Genomic DNA, 23,255 nt, shown 5'->3' with positions numbered 1-23,255 from the left:
ATTATACACAACATTTTTTTTGGTTTCGGTTTCGGTTTCGGCCCAGAATTTTCATTTCGGTGCATCCCTAATTTTGGGGTAAAAGATTGGGGTCCAAAATGTAGGGTTAATCCCTAATGAGAATAGAAGTGTCACTTTCTTTGGTAAACAGGCAATCAAAATCTATTGCTTGAGCCTTGTCATTTTTTTTTAAACTCTCTGACTCTGTTGATTTTGGGCCTGTATATGGGCCTTGTGTTCTCTGTTGTAGCTTGGGGGAGATCTGGGAGGAGGTGTTGGGGGCAGTCCTGCAGTAAGTGTGCTCCTCTCTTCGCACGTACCCGTCTGTCTGCATGCTGTGCGCTAAAAATTATTAATAGTCTGCATAGAATAGCCTCCAAGCTATGTGTTGGTCTGTCTTTTGCTTTGTTCCTTTCTTTTGTATGCACTCCATCCTGCTTTTAGATGATACTTCAGATCATGAAATAACCTACATAGTCCATGCAAATCAGCTTTCTTTGAAGTGCTGATGCAATGGCACCTAAATGCCTTGTTATACCTTTTTTATTAGTCCCTAATACAAAAAAAATTAAAATCTTCCTTTTGCTTAAATTCATACAATTGTTGAATCTGTTTTTTTTCCTCACTTTCTGCACCATTGATGTTACTCACATGAGGAACGTCTTTTCATTTAATCTTTTATGGGTTCCAAAAAATCTTGGTGAAGTGGAATAATGACACCCAATCTTATGATCTTTGTGTGACACAGGTGGGCCAGAACTTCATCCCATCCTCAGTGCCCAACACGTTTGCACCGTCTCCTACACCTGCTGCTCTCAGCAGTGGACTCAATGACCTGTTTGAGTTGTCTTCAGGAATGGCCAGTTCTACAGGAGGTTATGTGGCACAGAAAACTGTGAGTACTGCATCCTCTCATATTTCTGAAGAGCTGTTCACTGATTAGTTTTTGTTTACAGTCTACACTGATCCTGATGCAAATACAAAGGGAAACTCCTGTTCAGGCTCATTGTAGTGTGTAACTTTATTATGTAAATTAAGAGAAGCACAGAAAAAAGTACCTCAATTAATTGTAACTTTACAATCCACACATACACAATAGAACTCCTTCATACAGTAACACTGTTTCCAAACGTAACCCAAGTAAACATTTTGAGGTACCTTTGAGGTACTTCTACGATACTCCATCATGACTAAAAGGCAGGATTGCATCCTTTATGGAGAAGGCAATCCCAGAGGCAGAGATGTCTGTCTAGCTCATGTTTACAGTGCAGATGCATGCTAATGCACATTTTGTGTGAACAGCCCTTTTGAATGTTTTGAAACAAGAGGCATTAACACATCTCATAATTCACTGTTAAGTTCACTGTTGAGTCCTTCTCCCCAACAGCCACTTAATTGATATTTAAGGGCCTTTTTTAATGACTATGCGAAGGGATGTTCAGTCTGTTCTCATTCTCCATCCATCACATTACCTGCATAAATACAGGCATGAAGAACAGTTACCAGGAAAATAAAGTGTCAGGCATTATCATTAAAAAGAGCTTCATTAGAGCTATAGAGAGTAGGTCAGTAGAGTAGGACAGAGTACAATTACTCCTTGTCAAAATACTTTATGATTGACCTTGTGGAAGTGTCCTACACCCCAGATTCTTGTGTATTCTATGTGTCTCATCCTAAAAATATGTGCTAATACTTCTATTGTATTTTTTTTTATCTTGGATGCCAGTTCAGTTCTTGCAAGCAAAAGTGCTTCGGTGAGTGAGTGTAGGAGAATACCAGACCCTTCAGTTTAGAATGACTCTAGTTAGCCTCATAGATACTGTAGCTTGTATTTGGAATAAGTACGCTGACTGTGAAAGGAGGGTGAGAATGAATATTCATTGCTTTGGTTTATGAAGGTATGGTTGCCAGCAGTTAAGGCCAAAGGGCTGGAGATATCTGGAACCTTCTCTCGGCGTCAAGACCACATGTACATGGACATGTCCTTCACCAACAAAGCCCTGCAGCACATGACTGATTTTGCCATTCAGTTCAACAAGAACAGGTCTGTCTTGTGTTTCTGAAGATTACAAGAGTGCTAATAATTATTTTGGCGCATAAACCAGGGTCCCAAATGAAGTTTTGGCCACATCTGTCCATGTCTGTAATGAGAGTAAATTTTTTTTCTCCCCAATTTGGAATGCCCAATTCCCACTACTTAGTAGGTCCTCGTGGTGGCACGGTTACTCGCCTCAATCCGGGTGGCGGAGTGACAAGTCTCAGTTATTAGGAACACCATACTAATACTGTGTTTGACCCCCTTTCGCCTTCAGAACTGGCTTAATTCTACGTGGCATTGATTCAACAAGGTGCTGAAAGCATTCTTTAGAAATGTTGGCCCATATTGATAGGATAGCATCTTGCAGTTGGTGGAGATTTGTGGGATGCACATCCAGGGCACCAAGCTCCCGTTCCACCACATCCCAAAGATGCTCTATTGGGTTGAGATCTGGTGACCGTGGGGGCCATTTTAGTACAGTGAACTCATTGTCATGTTCAAGAAACCAATTTGAAATGATTCGAGCTTTGTGACATGGTGCATTATCCTGCTGGAAGTAGCCATCAGAGGATGGGTACATGGTGGCCATAAAGGGATGGACATGGTCAGAAACAATGCTCAGGTAGGCCGTGGCATTTAAATGATGCCCAATTGGCAATAAGGGGCCTAAAGTGTGCCAAGAAAACATCCGCCACACCATTATACCACCACCACCAGCCTGCACAGTGGTAACAAGGCATGATGGATCCATGTTCTCATTCTGTTTACACCAAATTCTGACTCTACCATCTGAATGTCTCAACAGAAGTCGAGACTCATAAGACCAGGCAACATTTTTCCAGTCTTCAACTGTCCAATTTTGGTGAGCTCTTGCAAATTGTAGCCTCTTTTTCCTATTTGTAGTGGAGATGAGTGGTACCCGGTGGGGTCTTCTGCTGTTGTAGCCCATCCGCCTCAAGGTTGTGCGTGTTGTGGCTTCACAAATGCTTTGCTGCATACCTCGGTTGTAACGAGTGGTTATTTCAGGCAAAGTTGCTCTTCTATCAGCTTGAATCAGTCGGCCCATTCTCCTCTGACCTCTAGCATCAACAAGGCATTTTCAGCCCACAGGACTGCCGCATACTGGATGTTTTTCCCTTTTCACACCATTCTTTGTAAACCCTAGAAATGGTTGTGCGTGAAAATCCCAGTAACTGAGCAGATTGTGAAATACTCAGACTGGCCCGTCTGGCACCAACAACCATGCCACGCTCAAAATTGCTTAAATCACCTTTCTTTCCCATTCTGACATTCAGTTTGGAGTTCAGGAGATTGTCTTGACCAGGACCACACCCCTAAATGCATTGAAGCAACTGCCATGTTATTGGTTGATTTGATAATTGCATTAATGAGAAATTGAACAGGTGTTCCTAATAATCCTTTAGGTGAGTGTATATATATATCAACGTTTATTCATAAAACGGATGTATAAAAACAACCAAGGTTGAGCAAAGAGCTGTACAATACATATACAGGGTCAATAAAACAGAAATATAAAAGTGAACACAGCAAAAACAGGAATACCTCAAAGGTCAGCACATCCAACATGGATTCATGGTCAGTTAAAAGCCAGGGAGAAGAAATATGTTTTAAAGACAAGTTTTAAAAACAGAAAGAGCAGTTTTGATGTACAGCCGTGGCCAAAAGTATTGGTAGACATACATTTTTTGTTTCGCAAAGTTTTCTGCTTCAGTTTTTGTGGTGTTGATTCACATTGTTTCTAGATTATTGTGAAGAGTGATCAGATGCATTTTAAATAATTGCAAAAAGCTTCATTGGCCAAAAAATGAAATTTATCACAAAAACCCAAATTTCACAGTTTTTTTTGGCCCTGGCACAAAATGACCAGCTAACATCATTTCACTAATGATATCAGCAGCACCTGGGAAAGTGTGAACGAGTACTATTCAGGTGAAATCACTCTATCATTCTGATTGGATTATAAGAGCAGACTGTTTGCTATAAAAGGAGGGAAGAAGTGCTTCCAATCATTGTGTTCTTGTTCGCAATGGTTACCTCCAAATAAAGACGTGCAGCCATCATCGCTTTGCATCAAAATTGACTCACATGCAAGGAAATTGCTGCAAAGAATATTGCACCGGAAAGAACCATTTATCGGATCATCAAGAACTTCAAGGAGAGAGGTTGAACTGCAGCGAAGAAGGCTTCAGGACGTCCCAGAGTGTCTAGCAAGCTCCAGGACCATCTCCTCCTGTGGAGTCAGCTACAGGTTGGTGTGAGTGCATCTACATGCACAGTGGGATGAAGACTTTTGGACAATGGCCTGGTGTCAAGAAGGGCAGCAAAGAAGCCACTTCTCTCCAAGAAAAACATCAAGGACAGACTGAAATTCTGCAGGAAGTACAAGGATTGGACAGCAGAAGACTGGTGCAAAGTTATTTTGCTCCGATGAAGCCCCCTTCCGACTGTTTGGGACATCTGGAAAATTGATAGTCCGGAGAAGAAAAGGTGAACACTACCATGAGTCCCGTGTTTTGCCAACAGTGAAGCATCCTGAGAGCATCCGTGTGTGGGGTTACTTTTCATCCAAGGGAGTGGGCTGTCTCACAATTCTGCCCGAAACACTGCTATGAATAAAGAATGGTATCAAAACGTCCTGCAAGAGCAACTTCTCCCAACAATCCAGGAGCAATTGGTTGATGATCCGTGCATTTTCCAGCATGATGGAGCACCATGTCACAAGGCAAGTGTGATAATGAAGTGGCTCAGAGATCATTACATTGAAATTTTTTATCCGTGGCCAGGCAACTCCCCGGATCTTAACCCCATAGAGAACCTGTGGTCAATCCTCAAAAGGCGAGTGGACAAGCAGAAGCCCACAAATTGTGATCAACTCTGAGCACTAATAAGGCAAGAATGGATCGCTAACAGTCAGGATTTGGCCCAGAAGCTGATATCCAGCATGCCAGAGAGAATTGCAGAGGTTATGAAGAACAAGGGTCAACACTGTAAATATCGACACTCTGCATACATTTAGTGTTTTTGACCATAAAAGCCTTTAAAACTCATGAAACGCTTATCATTGATTTCCAGTATAACATAGAAACATGTGAAAAAATACTGAAGCAGCAAACTTTGCAAAACACAACATTTATTTCACTGCCAATACGTTTGGCCACGACTGTATACAGGCAGGCTGTTCCAGAGCTTTGGGCCAGCTATGGCAAATGCTCTATCGCCTCTTTGCTTCAATCTAGATCTGGGAACAGATAGAAGACCCTGGTCTCCAGATCTAAGTGATCGAGGTGGAATATGCGGTGCAGTAAATCAGAGAGATATATTGGCACTTTATTGTTAAATTGTTTTTTAGACAAAAAGAAGAATTTTTAAATTAATTCTAAATTGGACCGGCAGCCAGTGTAGTGACATTAATATTAGTAATGTGATCATATTTACGCCTCCAGAAATCTAGCTGAAGTGTTTTGGACCATTTGTAGATGACAAATAGAAGCTTGATTTACACCAAAATAGAGGGAGTTGCAGTAATCCAAGCATGATGTGATAAAAGCATGAATTACTGTTTGGAGGTTTTTCTCAGAAAGAAAATGTTTTACTTTACTTAAGTCGTAAGTGTAAGAACCAAAATCTAACCACAGCATTAATTTTTTTTTATCAAACTTCAGGCTGCTATCTAACAAGAGGCCTAAATTCTTAAAGCAGAATGTGGTAAAAGGAGCGAGACATCCTAATTATATATATATTTTGTTCGGTGCGTCGTGTCATAAACATAAAATGTTTAGGTCACTGTGTCAAGTTAAATATAGTTTAATACTTAGATATTGAGATCCCTTAGTTCGGATTTGCGCTCCATCAAATGTTTTGAACGCAAGAACGTAACGCATGTTTGTGTTGTTCTGCTGCTCAAGGGTGTTTTTCTTCACTGTATAAACTGTAAATTGCCACAAAGCTGAAGTTTCACTTACTGCCCTCTGGAGTAAACAGGTGGTACTACAAGCTTGCATTTCTCAGGAATCTTCCATATTACGGTCCGGGGCCCTAATTTTAGACAGTAAGAAATACAAACATATCAGCATGTAGATTTGTGGAAAATACATCTAACATCAATAGTGCAATAGTTTCAAAATATTTCAATAATTTGTTTTGGCTTTGGTACAATAATAAAAAAATGGCAATTATAAAAGTTTTGACATTGGTATATCATCGCCTTAAAAAAACACTGTGAGCATCAGACTTGATTTCTATTGAAAATAAAGTTTAAAATTGTGATTGGAGATAGAGACTAGCTTACTAGTAGTGCGAGTGACACAATGGCCTGTGCTGTTTGTCACAAATTTACAAGGATATAAACAGCATAATAATTCCTTTCACTATAATATAATATCAGGGTGATACAATGATTATACAATATAATTATCGCTCGTAAATTTCCATCCAACATTGGCAGGCGTGGCAAAAAGTTCATTTGGTCCCTGTGTGAGAGGCTACTAACACATGTTGACTTTTGACATATGCGCCTTTACTCTTACTCTAGTTTTGGAATGATTCCCACTACACCTCTCCCCATTCACACGCCACTGATGCCCAGTCAGAGCATCGACATCTCTCTCCCTCTCAACACCATCGGGCCTGTGATGAAAATGGACCCACTCAACAACCTACAGGTACATTTCTGCTGTTTTTAATGTGCTTTCCCACCCCCCAAAACACCCACACACACTCCTAAATTCTGCTCTCTCTATTCATCATCTCACAGGAAATTACACGTTTGCGAAAGTGCTGTTAATGTTTAAATGACATTATGGCTGTGTGGATCAAAACCTGCTCAGCAATGTGTTTATCTGTCTGATTATCTGAGTCAGTTGTCCCCATATGCTTCATTAGTCACTGAGATCATTTTGTGGACTGCAGTTGCAAAATGTTATGCCTTTAAAACTGTCCTGATAATGAGTTCTTGCCAGCAGTGTCCAGCCTACTAATACTGCTAATCAGTCAGATACAAATGTCATTAGGAATCATCATCATTACATGCAGTGCTGGATTCTGGTATAGACGAGATTGGCACTGCCCTTCAAAGCCAAAATGCAGTAACTAACAGTGAAACTAGGGGAGAAGGCTTCAGTGTTCTTAATCTGTCCTGCCAGATCAATAGCCTCACCCAGTTTTCTTTGAATCGGAGTATATATATTGCAAAAAAATATGTGCCAATATACGTCCCCAACTACTAATGTACTGTAGATCCACTGACATATAGTTCAAAATGTATAAGCAACTGCAACTCATGGTCACACATCTGTACCTTATGTACCTTGTATTTGTAGTTTTAACGTAAGTGTATCATTTCTTGTCTTTAAAGGGATAGTTCACCCAAAATTTTCAATTCTCTCATTATTTACTCACCCTCATGATATCTCCCAGATGTGTATGACGTTCTTTCTTTAGCAGAACACATTTGAAGAAAAATAGAAAAATATCTTAGCTCAGTAGGTCCTTAAAATGCAAGTGAATGGAGATTTCTCTTTTGCAGCTCCAAAAATCACAGACATTCAGCATAAACATCATCCATACGACACCAGCTGTTAAAACTAGTGACACGATCGCTTTTGGTGTGAAAAATATTTGTCTGACAATTTTGTTGACAAAATATTTGTCTGTTCTACAGTATACATGCGTGACGCAATCGCATTTGTGCTTGAAACACGAGAACTGAGGCACGTGTGTCACAGCTGGAAGAGCAGTACTGTTTACAAATGACTGTTTCCTATACAGGAACGCTGTACAGTATCTTGGTTGGTTTTGGTTTATGCTTGAACTCCTCCCTCTCTTGAAGCTTACCAGAAGCATTGGATTATAGTTAAATATTAATATTTTTTCACACCAAAAGTGTCACTTTAGAAGACATTAACAGCTGGAGTGGGATCGATGATGTTTATCCTGACTGTCTGTGATTTTTGGAGCTTCAAAAGAGAAATCTTCATTCACTTGCATTTTAAGGACCTACTGAGCTGAGATATTATAAAAATGATCTTCAGTTGTGTTCTGGTGAAGAAAGAAAGTCATACACACCTGATATATCATGAGGGTGAGTAAATAATGAGAGAATTGACATTTTTGGGTGAACTATCCCTTTAATACAATTTGTTTATAATTTCAGTTGTAATTTTATTCTCTTTTCTAGCATGTTAAATGTATACAGTAATACAACAGCAATAATCAACAACTATAGGTATATAGTAGTTATAGGCCGATATATCGGGCAGGTCAATTAATCCGGGTTGTGGAGGATGAATCTCAGTTGCCTTCACGTCTGTGACAGTCAATCCGCGCATCTTATGACGTGGCTTGTTGAGCGTGTTACTGTGGAGACATAGCGTGTGTGGAGACTTCACGCTATTCTGAGAGCGAGAGCCACATTATAGTGACCATGAAGAGGTTACACCATGTGACTCTCCCTAGCAACCGGGCTAATATGGTTGCTTAATTTGACCTAGCTGGAGTCACTCATCATGCCCTGTATTCGAACTTGTGTCTCCAGGGGTGGTAGTCAGCATCAATACTCTGAACTACCCAGGCCCCCAACAAATCATTTGGCCGATTTAACAAAAGTGTTAACTTTCCCTTGCGTCAGTTTCAAAATCTACCAATTGATTAATAAAACATAAAATAAATAATTATCAAGCGAATTTGAGTAAATATTGTATAAAATGTGTGCACATCTCATTTACTGTTGTTAAATTAAATTATCAGTATTGTCTGCTAGATATCGGTATTGACACCGGCTATTGAAAAACTTGGTCGACCAATAGTATACAATGCAGACTGCAGACAACTACAGATTTTGTCCAAACTGAGTTATGACAGAAATGATCTGTCATGTGATGGAGAGTTTGGCTCAGCAACGCTCAGATTCAGACAGAATGGGGTGTGAACATTTCAGAAACTACTAAATCCACACTAAATCCAAGTACATTTAAAGCCATTTTTTCTCAGTTTCACTGTTTGGGTAGTTACAGCGTTTTGCCTTTTTAGGGCGGTGTAGTACTATAATGAAAGGATTTTGACACAAGTAATTTTGTTAGTGTTGCAGGGTGGTGTGTCTGAACGTGTCTGTTCTAGCCAAGGGCACCATGCGAATCAGGCCTGTCACTGATTACATGTGATTAATTTCGACATTGTTCCTGCCCCAACAGTTCTACTACAGTGTGTCAGTTCTCATTCTGTTTATCTCTGGATGGGCTTCCTGCAGAATTGTGCTGGTGTGCACTTATTTTCCTTTGCCCCCAGTTTAAGGATGGCATTATTCTTAAAAGGGCATCTTATACAACGATGTCCCAAGCATGTGGCTCTTTAGTAATAAACAGAGCTGCCTGTAGAGCGCTTATGACTGCAGTGTTAATGGCTTCAGCTTTCACAACAATAAGAGTCACCAGGGTAAATGGCAACTGAATGCTTCATTGAGTGGCAGGGAAACTATGAAAAATCCATGTCCCCTATTATGAGCCAGACTTAATGACTGCATTGCAGTTAAGTAGCTGTATTTTAGACCTTTGCTGTGTGCATATTTCAAGTTTTCCAGCATACGGTAGTTTTTGGTGAGAAAAAAAAAAAGAAATTTAAAAGGTCAGTTCACCCAGAAATCAAAATGTTCTCATCGTTTTCTCACCCTCATGATGTCCCTGCTCAAAAGAGTTGGATCAGAGAAGGTCTCTGAGCTCATCAAATTTGCACCTTTTAGAATTCAGCAGTCTTCACCTTCATTCATCCCAGCATGATCACTGTCTAAAAGGCTGCACTATCTGCATTAGTCAAGAAAAGCTTATACGAAGACATTAATTGGAGCATCATCATCATATTCCGCCATGTGCCATGACTAGGGTTGCAACGGTATGAGACTTTCACGGTATGATAACATCTCAGAAAATGTCACGGTTTCACGGTATCATGTCATACGGTATTACACAAATATTATTAGCAGTTACAATGACATTTAAAGGAGTGAAAACAGTTATTTGTTTTGGTTGCACAAACGCTTTATTATAATTGAAACTTGAAATAATTTCTTTAATGGAAGTATGTGTAAAAAAAGTCTCCCTTTTGAAATAAATAAGAAAGCTAACAGAATTATAATTATAAACATGATAAAAAAATATAATGTAACTATAACATGTTATAACTAAAGCATGTTAGTTTACATGTTAAATTAACTACTAAATGAAAAATAACAGCAGCTCTGTGAGCTTTGAAGTAATGTCCTCTGATTATTAATAATTATCATATACTGCTGCTGTCTGTACCTTTAACTCAGTGTCAACTGGTTTTGCTTCTCAACTGGTTTTGCTTCAGGACAGATTTTACACTGGAAATCAAGTAGAGACCCATCATAGATAAAACATAACCTGTATTTAATGTATCTGAGTCACATTTCCTTTATGTTGCATAGTTTTGTTCATGGTTTTCAAGTACAAGGACATGCATCAAGTGACATTATTTTTGTTGTTGTGACAGGAAGTTTTCTCTCCCCCCTTTTAAAAAAAAGAGCATATTTACTTAAATGAGTCCATTATCATTCAAACAGAACATACATATACACAGGAGAAAAGGCTCCTCATTACCATTGTTAGGTCAGTGTAGCTAGTCTTAAATAATAGTAATAATAATAATAAAGTATAGTATTTATGAAAAAATAAGAACTAGCTGAAACACATCTTGAAACTTTAACTACAACTGCCACTGTTGATATAAAATAAGGTCTAATAGATTCTACCTTTAAATTATTTCATATGAAGCTATAACATTTTGTCAAAATATAACAGTTCCTTGTAATGTGTGCTGATGGATATTGTAAATCTGCATTGTGTAATTTCTGAGCCACTAGAAGGCACAAACAGAATATCTTTTTGGGAGTCGCAGGTAGCAGGGGCTGTCATTTTTGGGTGAATTTTTACATTTCGATTTTAAAAATATTTTCTAAATATGTGGATGTTAATCTTCGTTTTTTTTTATATTTTGGCGAAACATTACACACATCAGCTTTAATTACAGATTTACCCAGATTCAGTGAACATGTCTATTCAAATCAGACATTCATAATCTTGTTGCAGCAACATTTAAGGAACTGTCTTTTGTTTGTGCATCTATTTTCAGCCTTTAGCTGAGTTCTTTATCGAAAAATTATTTCCCTCTGGTGTGGTAAGTGGGTCATGAAGGATTCTGGAGCTCTTGTCCCGAAGACACCTGCCAAGTCCACCTGCCACAGTGTTACAGCACTCACATTAAACAGCTCTTGATGGAGCCTGAGAGAGGAGCCACAGGCCAGATCCCCTCTCAAACAGCCATGATAACTCAGACAGAAGATGCAGTATGTGCCAATTCAAACATCTGTCAGTTAAATTGCTCTTAAACAGACCATCTGAGTTTCCTTGATTATGATAACATTATGTTCTTATGATATGATCTCAAGTGGTTTCAGATTTCATAAATATATACTGTATATATTGCTTGTTTTATCACCGTATAACTTCCATCTTGAAAATGGACAGAAAAACTGGCACATTGCCTCTCTAAAATACTTTAATTTCAATCTAGCCACAAACAACATTTCAAACCGAATGAATTATTACCCGTGTTAAGCTCAAGATGTGTGTGCTATGTTAAGCTCAAGATGTGTGTGCTTTATGATCTACATTTATTCATTCCCATGTATTCATTTTGCATTTATCCAAAATGTATTATTGTTCCTTTTACTGGTTATTTCTGTGAAGTGGGAAACACTTTTTACATTTTGTATAAATTAAAGAGATGGTATTGAGATGAGATCAGGCTGTAGAGTCCCTGATACAGTGGAATAATGTGGAGTGTTTTTAAAAGTCTAACCACTCAACTCTTCTCAACGCAGGTGGCTGTGAAAAACAATATTGATGTGTTCTACTTCAGCACGCTGATTCCTCTCAGCATCTTCTTTGTGGAAGATGGCAAAATGGGTACGAGCACTCTACACGCACGCATGCTCGCCTCTAAATACAGCATACTACTTCACACTTTGAGGTTTTCATTGTGCTTGAGTTTAATAAATAAGTGTATTGATTGAATGTTGCTGTGTTTGAAAATACTTTAATCAGAAAGATGGTAACCTTAAGCTTCACTGTTTTCTGGTTGTCCTTTGCCTCAACAGAGCGTCAAGTGTTTTTGGCTACATGGAAGGACATTCCAAATGAGAACGAACTGCAATACCAGATAAAAGAATGCCACTTAAATGCAGGTGAGATTATCTAGTCCTAATTAACATGTGTCTCATGACTTGCGAATTAAAAACATCATAAATATAATTTTAAACTGCAATTTACTGTAATTAAAGAAATATATTTTCTGCATGCGCTGCATGATTCAAAGTGAAGACTGTTGCTTATTCTCCAAGCATGTGGGGGGCTCATGCTATAGTGTTCCAGCAGTTTGAAATTTATGACAAGTGTTCTCTAATGATCTGCTGTTGATGAATTACTGTTCATATTTGTTGTATGACAATGTTTACTTTAAAGTGTATATATACAGTATTGTGCAAAAGTTTTAGGCACTTGTGAAAAATGTTGCATAGGGATTGCATAAGTTGCATCACTTAATGTCATACAAAGTCTAGTAAACATAAAAAATCTAAATCAATATTTGGTGTGACCACCTTTGCCTTCAAAACAGCCCCAGTTTTACTAGGTGCTCCTGGATACAGTTTTTCTTGGTTGCTGGCAGATATGATGTTCCAAGCTTCTCGGAGAATTCACCACAGTTCTTCTATCTATTTAGGCTGTCTCAACTGCTGCTGTCTCTATTTGTAATCTTAGACTGACACAATGTTCAATGGGGGGGCCATGACATCTGTTGCAGGGCTCTCTGTTCTTCTATTGTAATCTTTTCTATTTGCAAAAGTAATGTTTGGGAGTATAAAATGTTTATTTCCTATTGACACACTAAAGCTGAAGATATAAATAACAATCTTAAGACAATTGCTTCACACAAACATTTAAGACTTTTGCATAGTAATGTGTTTGTGTATATTTATATCTACCGGTCACAAGTTTTGAAACACTTGACTGAAATGTTCCCTTTCAAAAAGCTACATTTATGATGCTGTGCTGAATTAGGAACAACTTTAGGTTTGACCAGCTGTGAATATGTGTGCAACACATCAATGAAAATTCACCGAAATTTATAGCCTCTGCCGGTGAAATCATTGGATGCACCTGTAGCACGGCTATAAATAGTTGCGTCACAGGTGCATCGTCAGATCTTTTGTCTTCAGATCACTCTGTGTGTGTGTGTGTGTGCTTCATGAACCTGTCAGAAACGTTCTACTTTCCTCTGTTAGGAGTTAGAATTCTTAGGCAGTGCGCAGAAACCTTTCTCTTTCTCTTTTCTTTAAAAAAAAAAAGAAGGAAAAGAATGACTGATAAACAAAGCAAGCAAGTGGTGTGTGTTCTCACGTAAGAACACACAAGGCCAGTTTTGCCTTGTGTGTTTGGGGGAAGAGCATGCTGCTCTTGTGTTGCGGCAGTGCGGGTGCAGACATTGCGATCTGTTTACAGTCAAAATGCTTCACACTCGTCTCGCTTACTTCCAAGAGCCAGTGCCCACTCTTTCATCGTGGGGCTCTCGCATAGATCTGGCTGAGGAGCGAGAGACAGGTCCATCCCTATCGCTCGCTCTCTCCTCAGATCCAGCTGATCTTTCTCGTAAGCCTGAAGCACGCCTCGGCACCTCTTCGGTTCATGAGGGGGACGCTGAACCTCTGTACATTCCACACACAATAATAAAGCGGCTGAGGAATTACTCGAGGTGGTTACTCGGGCTGTGGCCAGACTATAGTTAGACTGGCCCCCCAAACGCTCCAAACTAGAAAACAGGGAAGGGAACGCTATATCAGTCCCTTCCTTTCTTCTATGACCTCCATAACGAGCATTCTCATTCATGAAGGAATCCTTATACTTCCCGTGTCTTCGTGCCCTCGACGTCGACATATTCGACTATCGTGGGTGCTGAGGCTCGGGGTATTCGGTGATGCCGCCGGTAGAAGAAACACTTGTGGGTTATCTCTCGCCTGGCTCGGCATCATCGCTAAAGAGACCCATTCTCCCCACAAAGCTGTGCAGGACCACCTCCACGCTTGTGGAGAAGGCTTATCTCTCGCCTGGCATACTAGGCTAATCTGTTGAAGGACCTGAGTGCGGGCACCACGATCGACGAAGAGGCTTTTCTGAGCTTCGTCGATTCACTGATCTGTCTCCCTGCACGACCAAGCAGACTGCCCGCGCCATTGGCCGGTCTATGTCTGCTTTAGTCAGCACAGAGAGACACTTATGGCTTAACCTATCGGGCATCAGAGACAAGGACAAAACTTTCCTTCTCGATGCCCCGGTTACGCCTTCTGGCTTATTTGGTGACGCTATGAATATAGTTATCACCAGGTTCCAGGAGGCAAAAAGTCACGAGGAAGCCTTTGGGCAATTCCTTCCTCGCTACACTCGGGGGGAGGGGCCGTCGGCCACCCAGCCCCGCCCCGGTCCTTCTAGACGGGAGGCTCAAAAACAAATCGTGGCGAATCGTGCTCCCCCTCGTAAAGACTGGGGGCTGGTTCTTCGCCCTCAGCAGCCCCCAAAGCAAGACCTCAGGGCAGTTATTTCTAAAGAGAGAGAAAAAAAAAAACCCTGACGGTTTTGCACCCAGATTTGTGGGGGTAGACCCCCCTTGGGACGGGTCATTCCCACCACCTCTGGTGTTTCGGGAGTTAGCGGTTTCTAGCGAAATGTTGGGTTTTCCCTTGCTTCCTGCCTTAGTCCAGTACATAGGACACTTGACATCCCCTCAACAGGAAGTTTCAGAATCGATACCCATCTCAGAGAACCTGGTAGCGTGGAAACTACTGCCAGGTGGTTCTATGTGGGTCCTAAAAACAGTAGAAAAAGGCTACAGAATTTAATTAGTTCGCCATCCTCTGCGTTTCAACTGCGTGGTTCCCACTACCGTGAAACCGGAGCAAGCATGTTTACTGTGGAAAGAACTGCAAAATCTCTTGGTTAAAGGGGCCATAGAACATGTTCCCCTTCCAGAAAGAGAGTCAGGTTACTACAGCAGATACTTCCGAGTGCGTTCAATTTCAAGATGCTAACCGTCAAGACGGTCGTGTCTCAAATCCAACATCGTGATTGGTTGGTCACGATCGATCTCATGGATGCGTACTTTAATATAGAAAGTCTGCCACAACACAGGAAGTTCCTGAGGTTCGCTTTCGGGGGCGAAGCTTTCCAATATCGGGTTCTTCCATTCGGTCTAGACTTATCACCCCGCACATTCACTGAATGCATGGATGCAGCACTGGCTCCTTTGCGACTCCGGGGCATCCGCATTCTGAATTAAATAGACGACTGTCTGATACTAGCACAGTCACAAGAACTGGCATTACAGCACAGGGATATTGTCTTGGCTCATCTGGTTTCTCTGGGGTTGAGGCTCAACGCCAAGAAAAGTGTCCTCTCTCCCACTCAGAAAAGGACCTATCTGGGGATCGTATGGAATTCGATCAAAATGAGGGCACAATTGTCTCCCAATTGAATCGAGTCCATTCAGAACACCCTGAGCAAAGTCAGGCTAGGCCAAGGTTGCATTGTTCGTCAGTATCAATTACTACTAGGTCTCATGGCAACTGCATCCTCTGTGATCCCTTTGGGCCTTTTAAGACCATTTCAGCACATAAGACCATTTCAGTTGTGGCTCAAAGCCAGGGGATTTCATCCAAGGGCCAATCCCCTTGGCTGATAAGGGTTACGCGCCACGTGCTACGTGCTACGTACCCTTTCTATGTGGTTCAGACCCCGGTTCCTCACTTTGGGTCCCACTCTAGGTGTGTCTTGCTGTCGCACGTTGCTAATGACAGACGCCTCCCTGACGGGCTGGGTAGCGGTCTTAAATGGTCGTCCAGCTCAAGGGGAATGGGAGGGTCATCAGCTCGATTGTCACGTTAACTGTCTCGAGTTGATGGCTGTACTTCTGGCCCTGAAATACTTACTCCAGAGGCTGCCATGTCTTGGTGCGGATGGACAACACAGCGGTAGTCCCTTGCATAAACCATCAAGGAGGTCTATGTTCACACCAGCTGAACAGACTGGCACGGCAGATTCTCCTTTGGGCCCAGGGTAAGCTCCAGTTAATCAGAGCAGCTTATATCCCTGGATGCCTGAATGGGAGCAGATTTACTGTCCAGACAGAAAATACCAATGGAGGAGTGGAAACTCCACCCTGAGGTAGTGGAACAAATCTGGGTGAGATTTTACAGGGCAGAAGTGGACCTCTTCGCCTCTCAACAGACAGTGCAATGTTCCCTCTACTTCTCTCTAAGTCTGAGTCTGGGTCTGAACCGACAGAAGGTCTACTGTGGCACAAGTCACAGAAAATGTTAAAGATGTTTAAAGGAGGAACGTGTCACAACACACAGTGCATCACACCCTGCTGCGTATGGGGCTGCATAGCTGCAGACCGCTCAGAGTGCCCATGATGAACCTTGTCCACCATCGAAAGTGCCTACAATGGGCATGCGAGTGTCGGAACTGGACATTGAGGCAGCGGAAAAAGTCTGGTGGTCCGATGAGTCCCGTTTTCTTTTACATATTGTGGATGGCCATCTACGTGTGCATCATTTACCTGGGAAAGTGATAGCACCAGGATGCACTGTGGGAAGATCAAGCCAGTGGAGGGAGTGTGATGCTCTGGGCAATGTTCTGCTGGGAGACCCTGGGTCCGGCCATTCATGTGGATGTCAATTTGACACGTGTCACCTACCTAAACATTGTTGCAGACCAGGTACACCCCTTCATGGCAATGGTATTCCCTGATGGCAGTGGCCTCTTTCTGTAGGGTAATACGCCCTGCCACACTGCACACATTTTTCAGTAATGGTTTGAGGAACATGATGAAGAGTTCAAGGTGTTGCTCTGGCCTCCAAATTCCCCAGATTTCAATCCGATTAAGCATCTATGGGATGTGCTGTATTAACAATCCGATCCAGAGCGGCCCCACCTTGCAGTTTACACTACTTGAAGGATCTGCTGCTAATGTTTGGTGCCAGATACCACAGGACACCTTCAGCGGTCTTGTAGAGCCAAAGCATTGACCACCTGTTGGTCCTCCATGTGCCGCCAAAACAACGCTGACATGCGAAGGACCATATGGTCATAATGTTTTGGCTAATCAGTGTGTGTGTATGTATGTATGTATGTATATGTATGTGTATATGTATATATATATAAACCAGAAGTGTGGTGTTAACGGGCTTTGAATTTCTTTGCTGTTGAATCCCTGTTTTGGTAGGAGAGGCCATGCATTTCAGGTTTAATAGTGCTTATGAGCATGTTGAGATGAATCAACTGCTGTTGTGATATGCTGATAAGCTCTTGCTTGTCATGACTTGAATGACAATGATTGGTGAATTTGAATGTAATAAAACACAAGCAAGGGCAATGTATAATCTGATGGCTTTTTACAAGATGTTTTTTCATAGAATTGAATTAATGGGACTGTGTTTTGCATTTGTTGTTTTGGAGACAGGCTGGTTTGTAATTTATCAGGATGCAGCCCCAGTGCTTGAAGCTTCTTAAACAGACTGAGATGTGTTCATGTCTGTGGGTCAATAGATTCCGAAAGATGAATAATTTCGGCACTTAATTTCAGCAGAAAGTATACATCCCTAATTAGTTTTCAACATTAATGTTTTACAACCATTTAATCTGATTACAAACCTCATTTGCATGAAGAAGGAAGGCCTCTGGTTTTTTCAGAATATTAAAAAGATCCTTAGAAATGAAGTTAAAACTTCAAAATTCTGTACCAAATTCATGCCACAGGATCTCATGTATAGTGTGGACAAAAAATGTGGATATGGCACAACACCTTAGCATTGAATCTGCAAGTATTAAATATTTGATCCAATTCATTGCCTCTCTCATATATCTTCATTATGTTTGGGCACTTATTATTTTGCTGTTAGACTCACAGGATTCACAGCAGTAGTGTGTGTGCAGTCTGTGTGAACTGGAGCTATTTAGCCCAGTGAGGCACAGCACTCTCCACATGAGCATTAAACCTGCTATCTTCACCTGATTCTGTGGCTTATATAACTACTGACTGACTGACTGACTCTGTCCCAGGACCTCCCTCGCTCTTTCTCTCTCTCTTTATTTATAAATGTTATCCATTTTCTCTGCCTGTCTCCTTTTATAGCTTTTTATTTCACCAATCCATCTTCAAACACTTCATTGCATTTTATTGCGTCCCTTTTCCATTGCACTTACATTGTTTGCTCCCCATCATTTTATTTCTGTGCTTGTCAGTCTATGTTGCAAGGGGTTTCATCATTCCCTCTCTCTCTTTCCTTGCTCTGTGATGCTCCCACAGTGTGATGATGCTGCTCAGGAGTGTCTGATTACAGAACAGCATCATCCAGGGTCAGGGCTTTTTTATAGCTTGATGTGTAAAAATTGTTTTAAGATATCAAGGTACATGCAGATTAGTACATAGAGTAGAGTAGCCCAAAATAAGCCACTTGCCTCACCAAAAGAAGAGAAAATAAGTTTTTCCTGTTTGGTGGATTTATTGGCATAGAAATCATAACAAGCAGTTAATTAACATTGAAGTGTAATTGTATTTACAGATCTGCTTCGGAGTCAAAACCCAGCAGCATCAAATCTGTACTAATGCATCATATCTGGTTTCCTCATACCTGGATTAGCTGTGCATGTATACAGTATGTAGCAATTATACATAGTTGTTCAAAAGGTCCTCATTCAGAGAATGCAACATCCATAACAGGCAATTAGGCAAAGAAATGTGTGTAAAAGCAGTTTATTTTAGGATCAAAGAGCAAAAAGTGGTGTAGTTCCAAAAATATATTATGATAAACCCTTTGACCCTTGAACCTTTTTTAGTCCCTGTTAGAAAGAAAGTTTAGTGCATGTTTCCTCTAAGATAGAGCTTTTAAATATTTGGACAACAAAAACGTTGATGATTGATCTCAATGTTTTTCCTTTCAAATTAAATGTTTAATTTGAAATTTTAACTTGAACAATTTTAGCTTTAATATGGTACAATTTATTTGTCCTTATAATTGAGTTTACCTCATGAAACCTGTCAAAAACATGTTTGGGTCATATTTCGTTCTATATTCAATATTTTGCCTAAAGTAAATTAAGCCTAATGTAGGACTATTAAGATTTGTATTCTGAAGTTATCCCTTAGTAACTGTCACTGTTAAAAAATTATATTATTTACATTGTAAAGTATGTATACATCATAGTAGTATTTTTTGTACTGCCTTTGTGTTGGTTTTAATAAGAACATATATAATTTGTCCTGTAGTACAGTAAAAAAAAAAAAAAAAAAGAGGAAAAACTATTGTACTACATTGGGAATACAATTAGTGTAATTATTTACAAATATATGAATTACAAAAAATTATTAATATCAAGGCACAATACGGTTAATTTTGGGGGGAATGTGCTTAATTGTCATGAAAATAATGTCACAATGAAAAAAACAATCTTAATGGTCCTAAAATATGCTTTTTTTTATTATTTTGTGGTGAAATATGATCCAGGCATATTTTTGTGAAATTCACTCAGTTGCATTCTTTCTGGGAAGAGATGTCTATGATCTTGTTGGGTAACCATGTGCTTGTGATATTGGCAGATACGGTGTCAGGCAAACTGCAGAACAACAACATCTACACCATTGCCAAGAGGAACGTGGAAGGCCAGGACATGCTGTACCAGTCGCTTAAACTCACCAATGGTATCTGGATACTCGCTGAACTCCGCATACAACCTGGCAATCCCAATTACACGGTAATCGCTCTCAGCACAAAGATTCACCCATTGTGTATTCAATTGAAGTCTGACTCTGAAGTGACACATGCCAGTTTGACACAAAAGAGGAAAATAACTCTTGTCCCCCAACAAACAAAACACTGTTGACATTGTCAAGAACATATTCAAGGACACTCAGCATACCCAGTTTGATAGAAATCTATATTAACTTGGGTTGTCAAAATTGATGGGTTTACACATACAATTACAGTATTTTCCAGAATATATGTTACATGGTTACATATAACCAATATAACCAAAACCAATACATGGTTTTTTTTCCATCATCTGAAAGGTCCTGCGACTTGTATACATTATTTCTATGTAATTGATATCAGTCAGTCAAACACAAGCACACAACAATATACTTACACACAAGCAGATGAAAACATCAGTCATAGAGATGGTAGTAGCGTTATAAAGTTCCTATGAGATAAGAGATTTTTGTCAGTGGCTGCAGCTGCTCAATCCAGCATGTTGGTGGCACTAATCAACTGGCATACACGGCTTAAAATTATATAATTAAAAATAGTTGCAGTTCATGAACCCTTTGTTCTGCAAACATAAGCCCGTTCTGTTTTTGAAAGTCTGATTCAGTTTTTTTTCTTAATATGCATTATTTAATATGAACAACTGTTATATTCGCATGGCATTAAAAATAGTAGCAAGGTTCAGCAATTAGTTTGCACTGAGCTCATAGAAAGTCCCTGAAAAAGACACTTTACATGCAATATTTTACTATAGACAAACTAATTGCAGAACCACACTACTATTTTTATTGCAAGTGTAATATAACAATGTGTTGCAATAATTTAATAAAAATTGCAATAGGGTATTCTTTTAATACTATGCATCGTATTTTATAATATACCTGTTTATTAATTTATGGTTTATTTGATAGGGACATACAGAGAGGCTGGGGGACAATACCATTTAAACATTTGAACACAAGCTTGCATTATGTACATTAATGTACATTATTCCATGTGTATTTATACCACTATACCTTGTGATATATTATCCAGGCATTAATCCAGGCATTATAAAAATAGAGATTGGCTTCAGGTGTCCGTTTGTAATGTACTCGTATCAAAATACATATCAAAACTGTGCTCTTTACTCATCTCACTCGCATAAAAAAACACAGATTATATACTCCTCAAAATGCATCAACACCATCGAAATAACATAATGAAACAGTTATAACAAATTAGGTAAATACATGCTTTAACAGTGTTCATTATATTATGCTGCCTCATGTGCTAATGGAATTATTCTACTTCCCACTTCTGAAGTGGTAATTACGAGTATGTCATGTTCACTTTTATAGAACTTTTATTTTGACACTATAATACATATTTCTCACTTAGCCTGCTGACGATATTGGATCACTGTTATATAAGTTATTTTCACAGTGTAAAAATGTACAGTATGCATAGAATGGTTGCTGTTAAACATAAATTAATATGACCAAAACGGCAAGTGCTGACAATTAGCTGTATTTAGAAAAATTAACAAGACCTGTCATGGGAGGTCTCATGGGCACCATGCGAGGGTCGGACTTGTGAACTGCGAGCTCTGCGCACTTATTTAATATTGTTTGTGTCACACGGTGAGGTTCAATACACACTGATCCTTAATTGTTTTGGGAAGACAATGTGTCAAAGAATTCAAAAGATATTAAAAGACAGTTACATGCTCGGGCTGATTCCCCTCAGCGGCAGCCCGGAAGCCCCGGACTCGATTCGGAGGGTGAAATGAAAGAAATCTGGCGTGAATTGATGAATGTGTCTCCAATGCTGACGAAGGTCATTGCAGACTTGGAGGATCTTGCTGTAATACGTCGATCGATCACTTCCATGGAAGCGAAATTCACTGAGATGGTTACAAGAGTTGTGGATGTTGAGAAACGGATTGATTATCTGGATTCATTGGAGAGGGAATTAGTTGCTAATCTGCTAGCGGCCATGGTGGATTTGCAACACGTCTGGGAAAACTGGAGGATTTGGAGAATCGTAATCGACGAAACATCGTCCAGATTATTGGAATTCTTGAGCATGAAGAAGGGCAAGATATGGTGAAATTCCTAAACAAGCTCTGTCTGAGTCTGCTCAACATAAAATGCCATAAGCTGGAAATCAAGTGAGCTCACAGAGTTACAGCTCTGCTGAGGGAGACAGGTCCCGATCAATTCTGGCCAAATTTCTGAGATCATCCGATAAAGATCTTGTGTTACATGAGGCAAGGAGTAAAGGAAGGCTCACTTGGAAGAACCACAGCATTTTCTTGTTCCCAGACTTTCTGAATTCGACAAGAGAGAAGCGTGATCGATTCAAGGAATGCAAGAAACTCTTACATCAAAAGAAGGTCGCTTTTGCTCTGATGTTTCCGGCCAAATTGAGAATAGATACTAAGGATGGCCGCAAAATATTTACATGCCCACAGCAAGCGATGTCTTTCATAAAGACAATCGAGTGAATAAGCCATTTGGTGATTTTCATGTTGCTGCCTAGTGGGCCTGACTCACTGAACAAACTTGACTGAACAAAATGTGCCCTTTTTTTCATTTCTTTGTGTTGGTTCCACACTCCCTCGGGACCGTTGTGGATGAATCTGCACATTCTTGGTGCTTATGCATCCTATTGGCTGGAGTTTGTTTTGTGGAATATTACTTGCAGGACATTGGAGTGATTAGGGCATGTGTTGCAGTTGTGTAATAACCGAATGGACTGGCTCACTGAACATTCATTTTACTGCCCGAGGAACTGAACGGCCCCCCATTTTTTAGTTAGTGTGTGTGCCAGTTCCGCTAGCGGCTGGAGTTTGTTTTGTAGAGGAACACACCTTTGGGGCAATCTACACATTTTTTTTTTTTTTATGCTTATTGGCTGGAGTTATAGCATAGAGTTAAAATATTTTCTGTTATGTAATTCTGTCTCATAAAATTTGTAAAGAAACACCGGACTTGAGCAATCCGATTGCACAATTGTTTTGGGGCTCTCGTAGGCATACTTGGACTGTTTGAGTTTAGAGGGATGGCGCTGTTGTGCACAGGGTTTATGCACACATTTTCTTTTTTCTGTTTTTTTTTTGTTGTTTTGTTCTAGGGCAAGTTTGAAATTTGATTGTTTCTCTAATGTGGGAATGTGGTCATAATAATTATATTTTTGTTATACAGTCTATTTTTTCCTAATATCTCAAAATGTCAAATGTTAATATGAGTGGATTGTCTCTCTCCATGTGGAATGTGAATGGGTTGGGGCACCCCATAAAGAGAAGGAAGGTTATTTATCATCTTAAAC

At 40.0% G+C, this 23,255-nt stretch overlaps 1 protein-coding gene across 2 annotated transcripts in view; it reads left to right on the top strand.

Annotated features, from left to right (window-relative positions):
* LOC127639104 (AP-1 complex subunit beta-1-like) overlaps positions 1 to 23,255 on the top strand; it is a 65,143-nt gene that overhangs the window by 22,573 nt on the left and 19,315 nt on the right. For both annotated transcript variants that reach the window (XM_052120953.1, XM_052120963.1), the window contains 7 exons: positions 251 to 292; positions 749 to 895; positions 1,899 to 2,044; positions 6,591 to 6,720; positions 11,952 to 12,036; positions 12,228 to 12,314; positions 19,778 to 19,932. In XM_052120953.1, the coding sequence (XP_051976913.1) occupies positions 251 to 292; positions 749 to 895; positions 1,899 to 2,044; positions 6,591 to 6,720; positions 11,952 to 12,036; positions 12,228 to 12,314; positions 19,778 to 19,932 (792 nt within the window). The remainder of the gene's footprint in view (positions 1 to 250; positions 293 to 748; positions 896 to 1,898; positions 2,045 to 6,590; positions 6,721 to 11,951; positions 12,037 to 12,227; positions 12,315 to 19,777; positions 19,933 to 23,255) is intronic.

This window comes from Xyrauchen texanus, chromosome 4 (genome assembly GCF_025860055.1).
Source record: "Xyrauchen texanus isolate HMW12.3.18 chromosome 4, RBS_HiC_50CHRs, whole genome shotgun sequence".
Lineage (NCBI taxonomy): Eukaryota > Metazoa > Chordata > Actinopteri > Cypriniformes > Catostomidae > Xyrauchen > Xyrauchen texanus.
The sequence above is the reverse complement of the archived record's forward strand: the minus strand, read 5'-3'. Positions and strand labels throughout refer to the sequence as shown.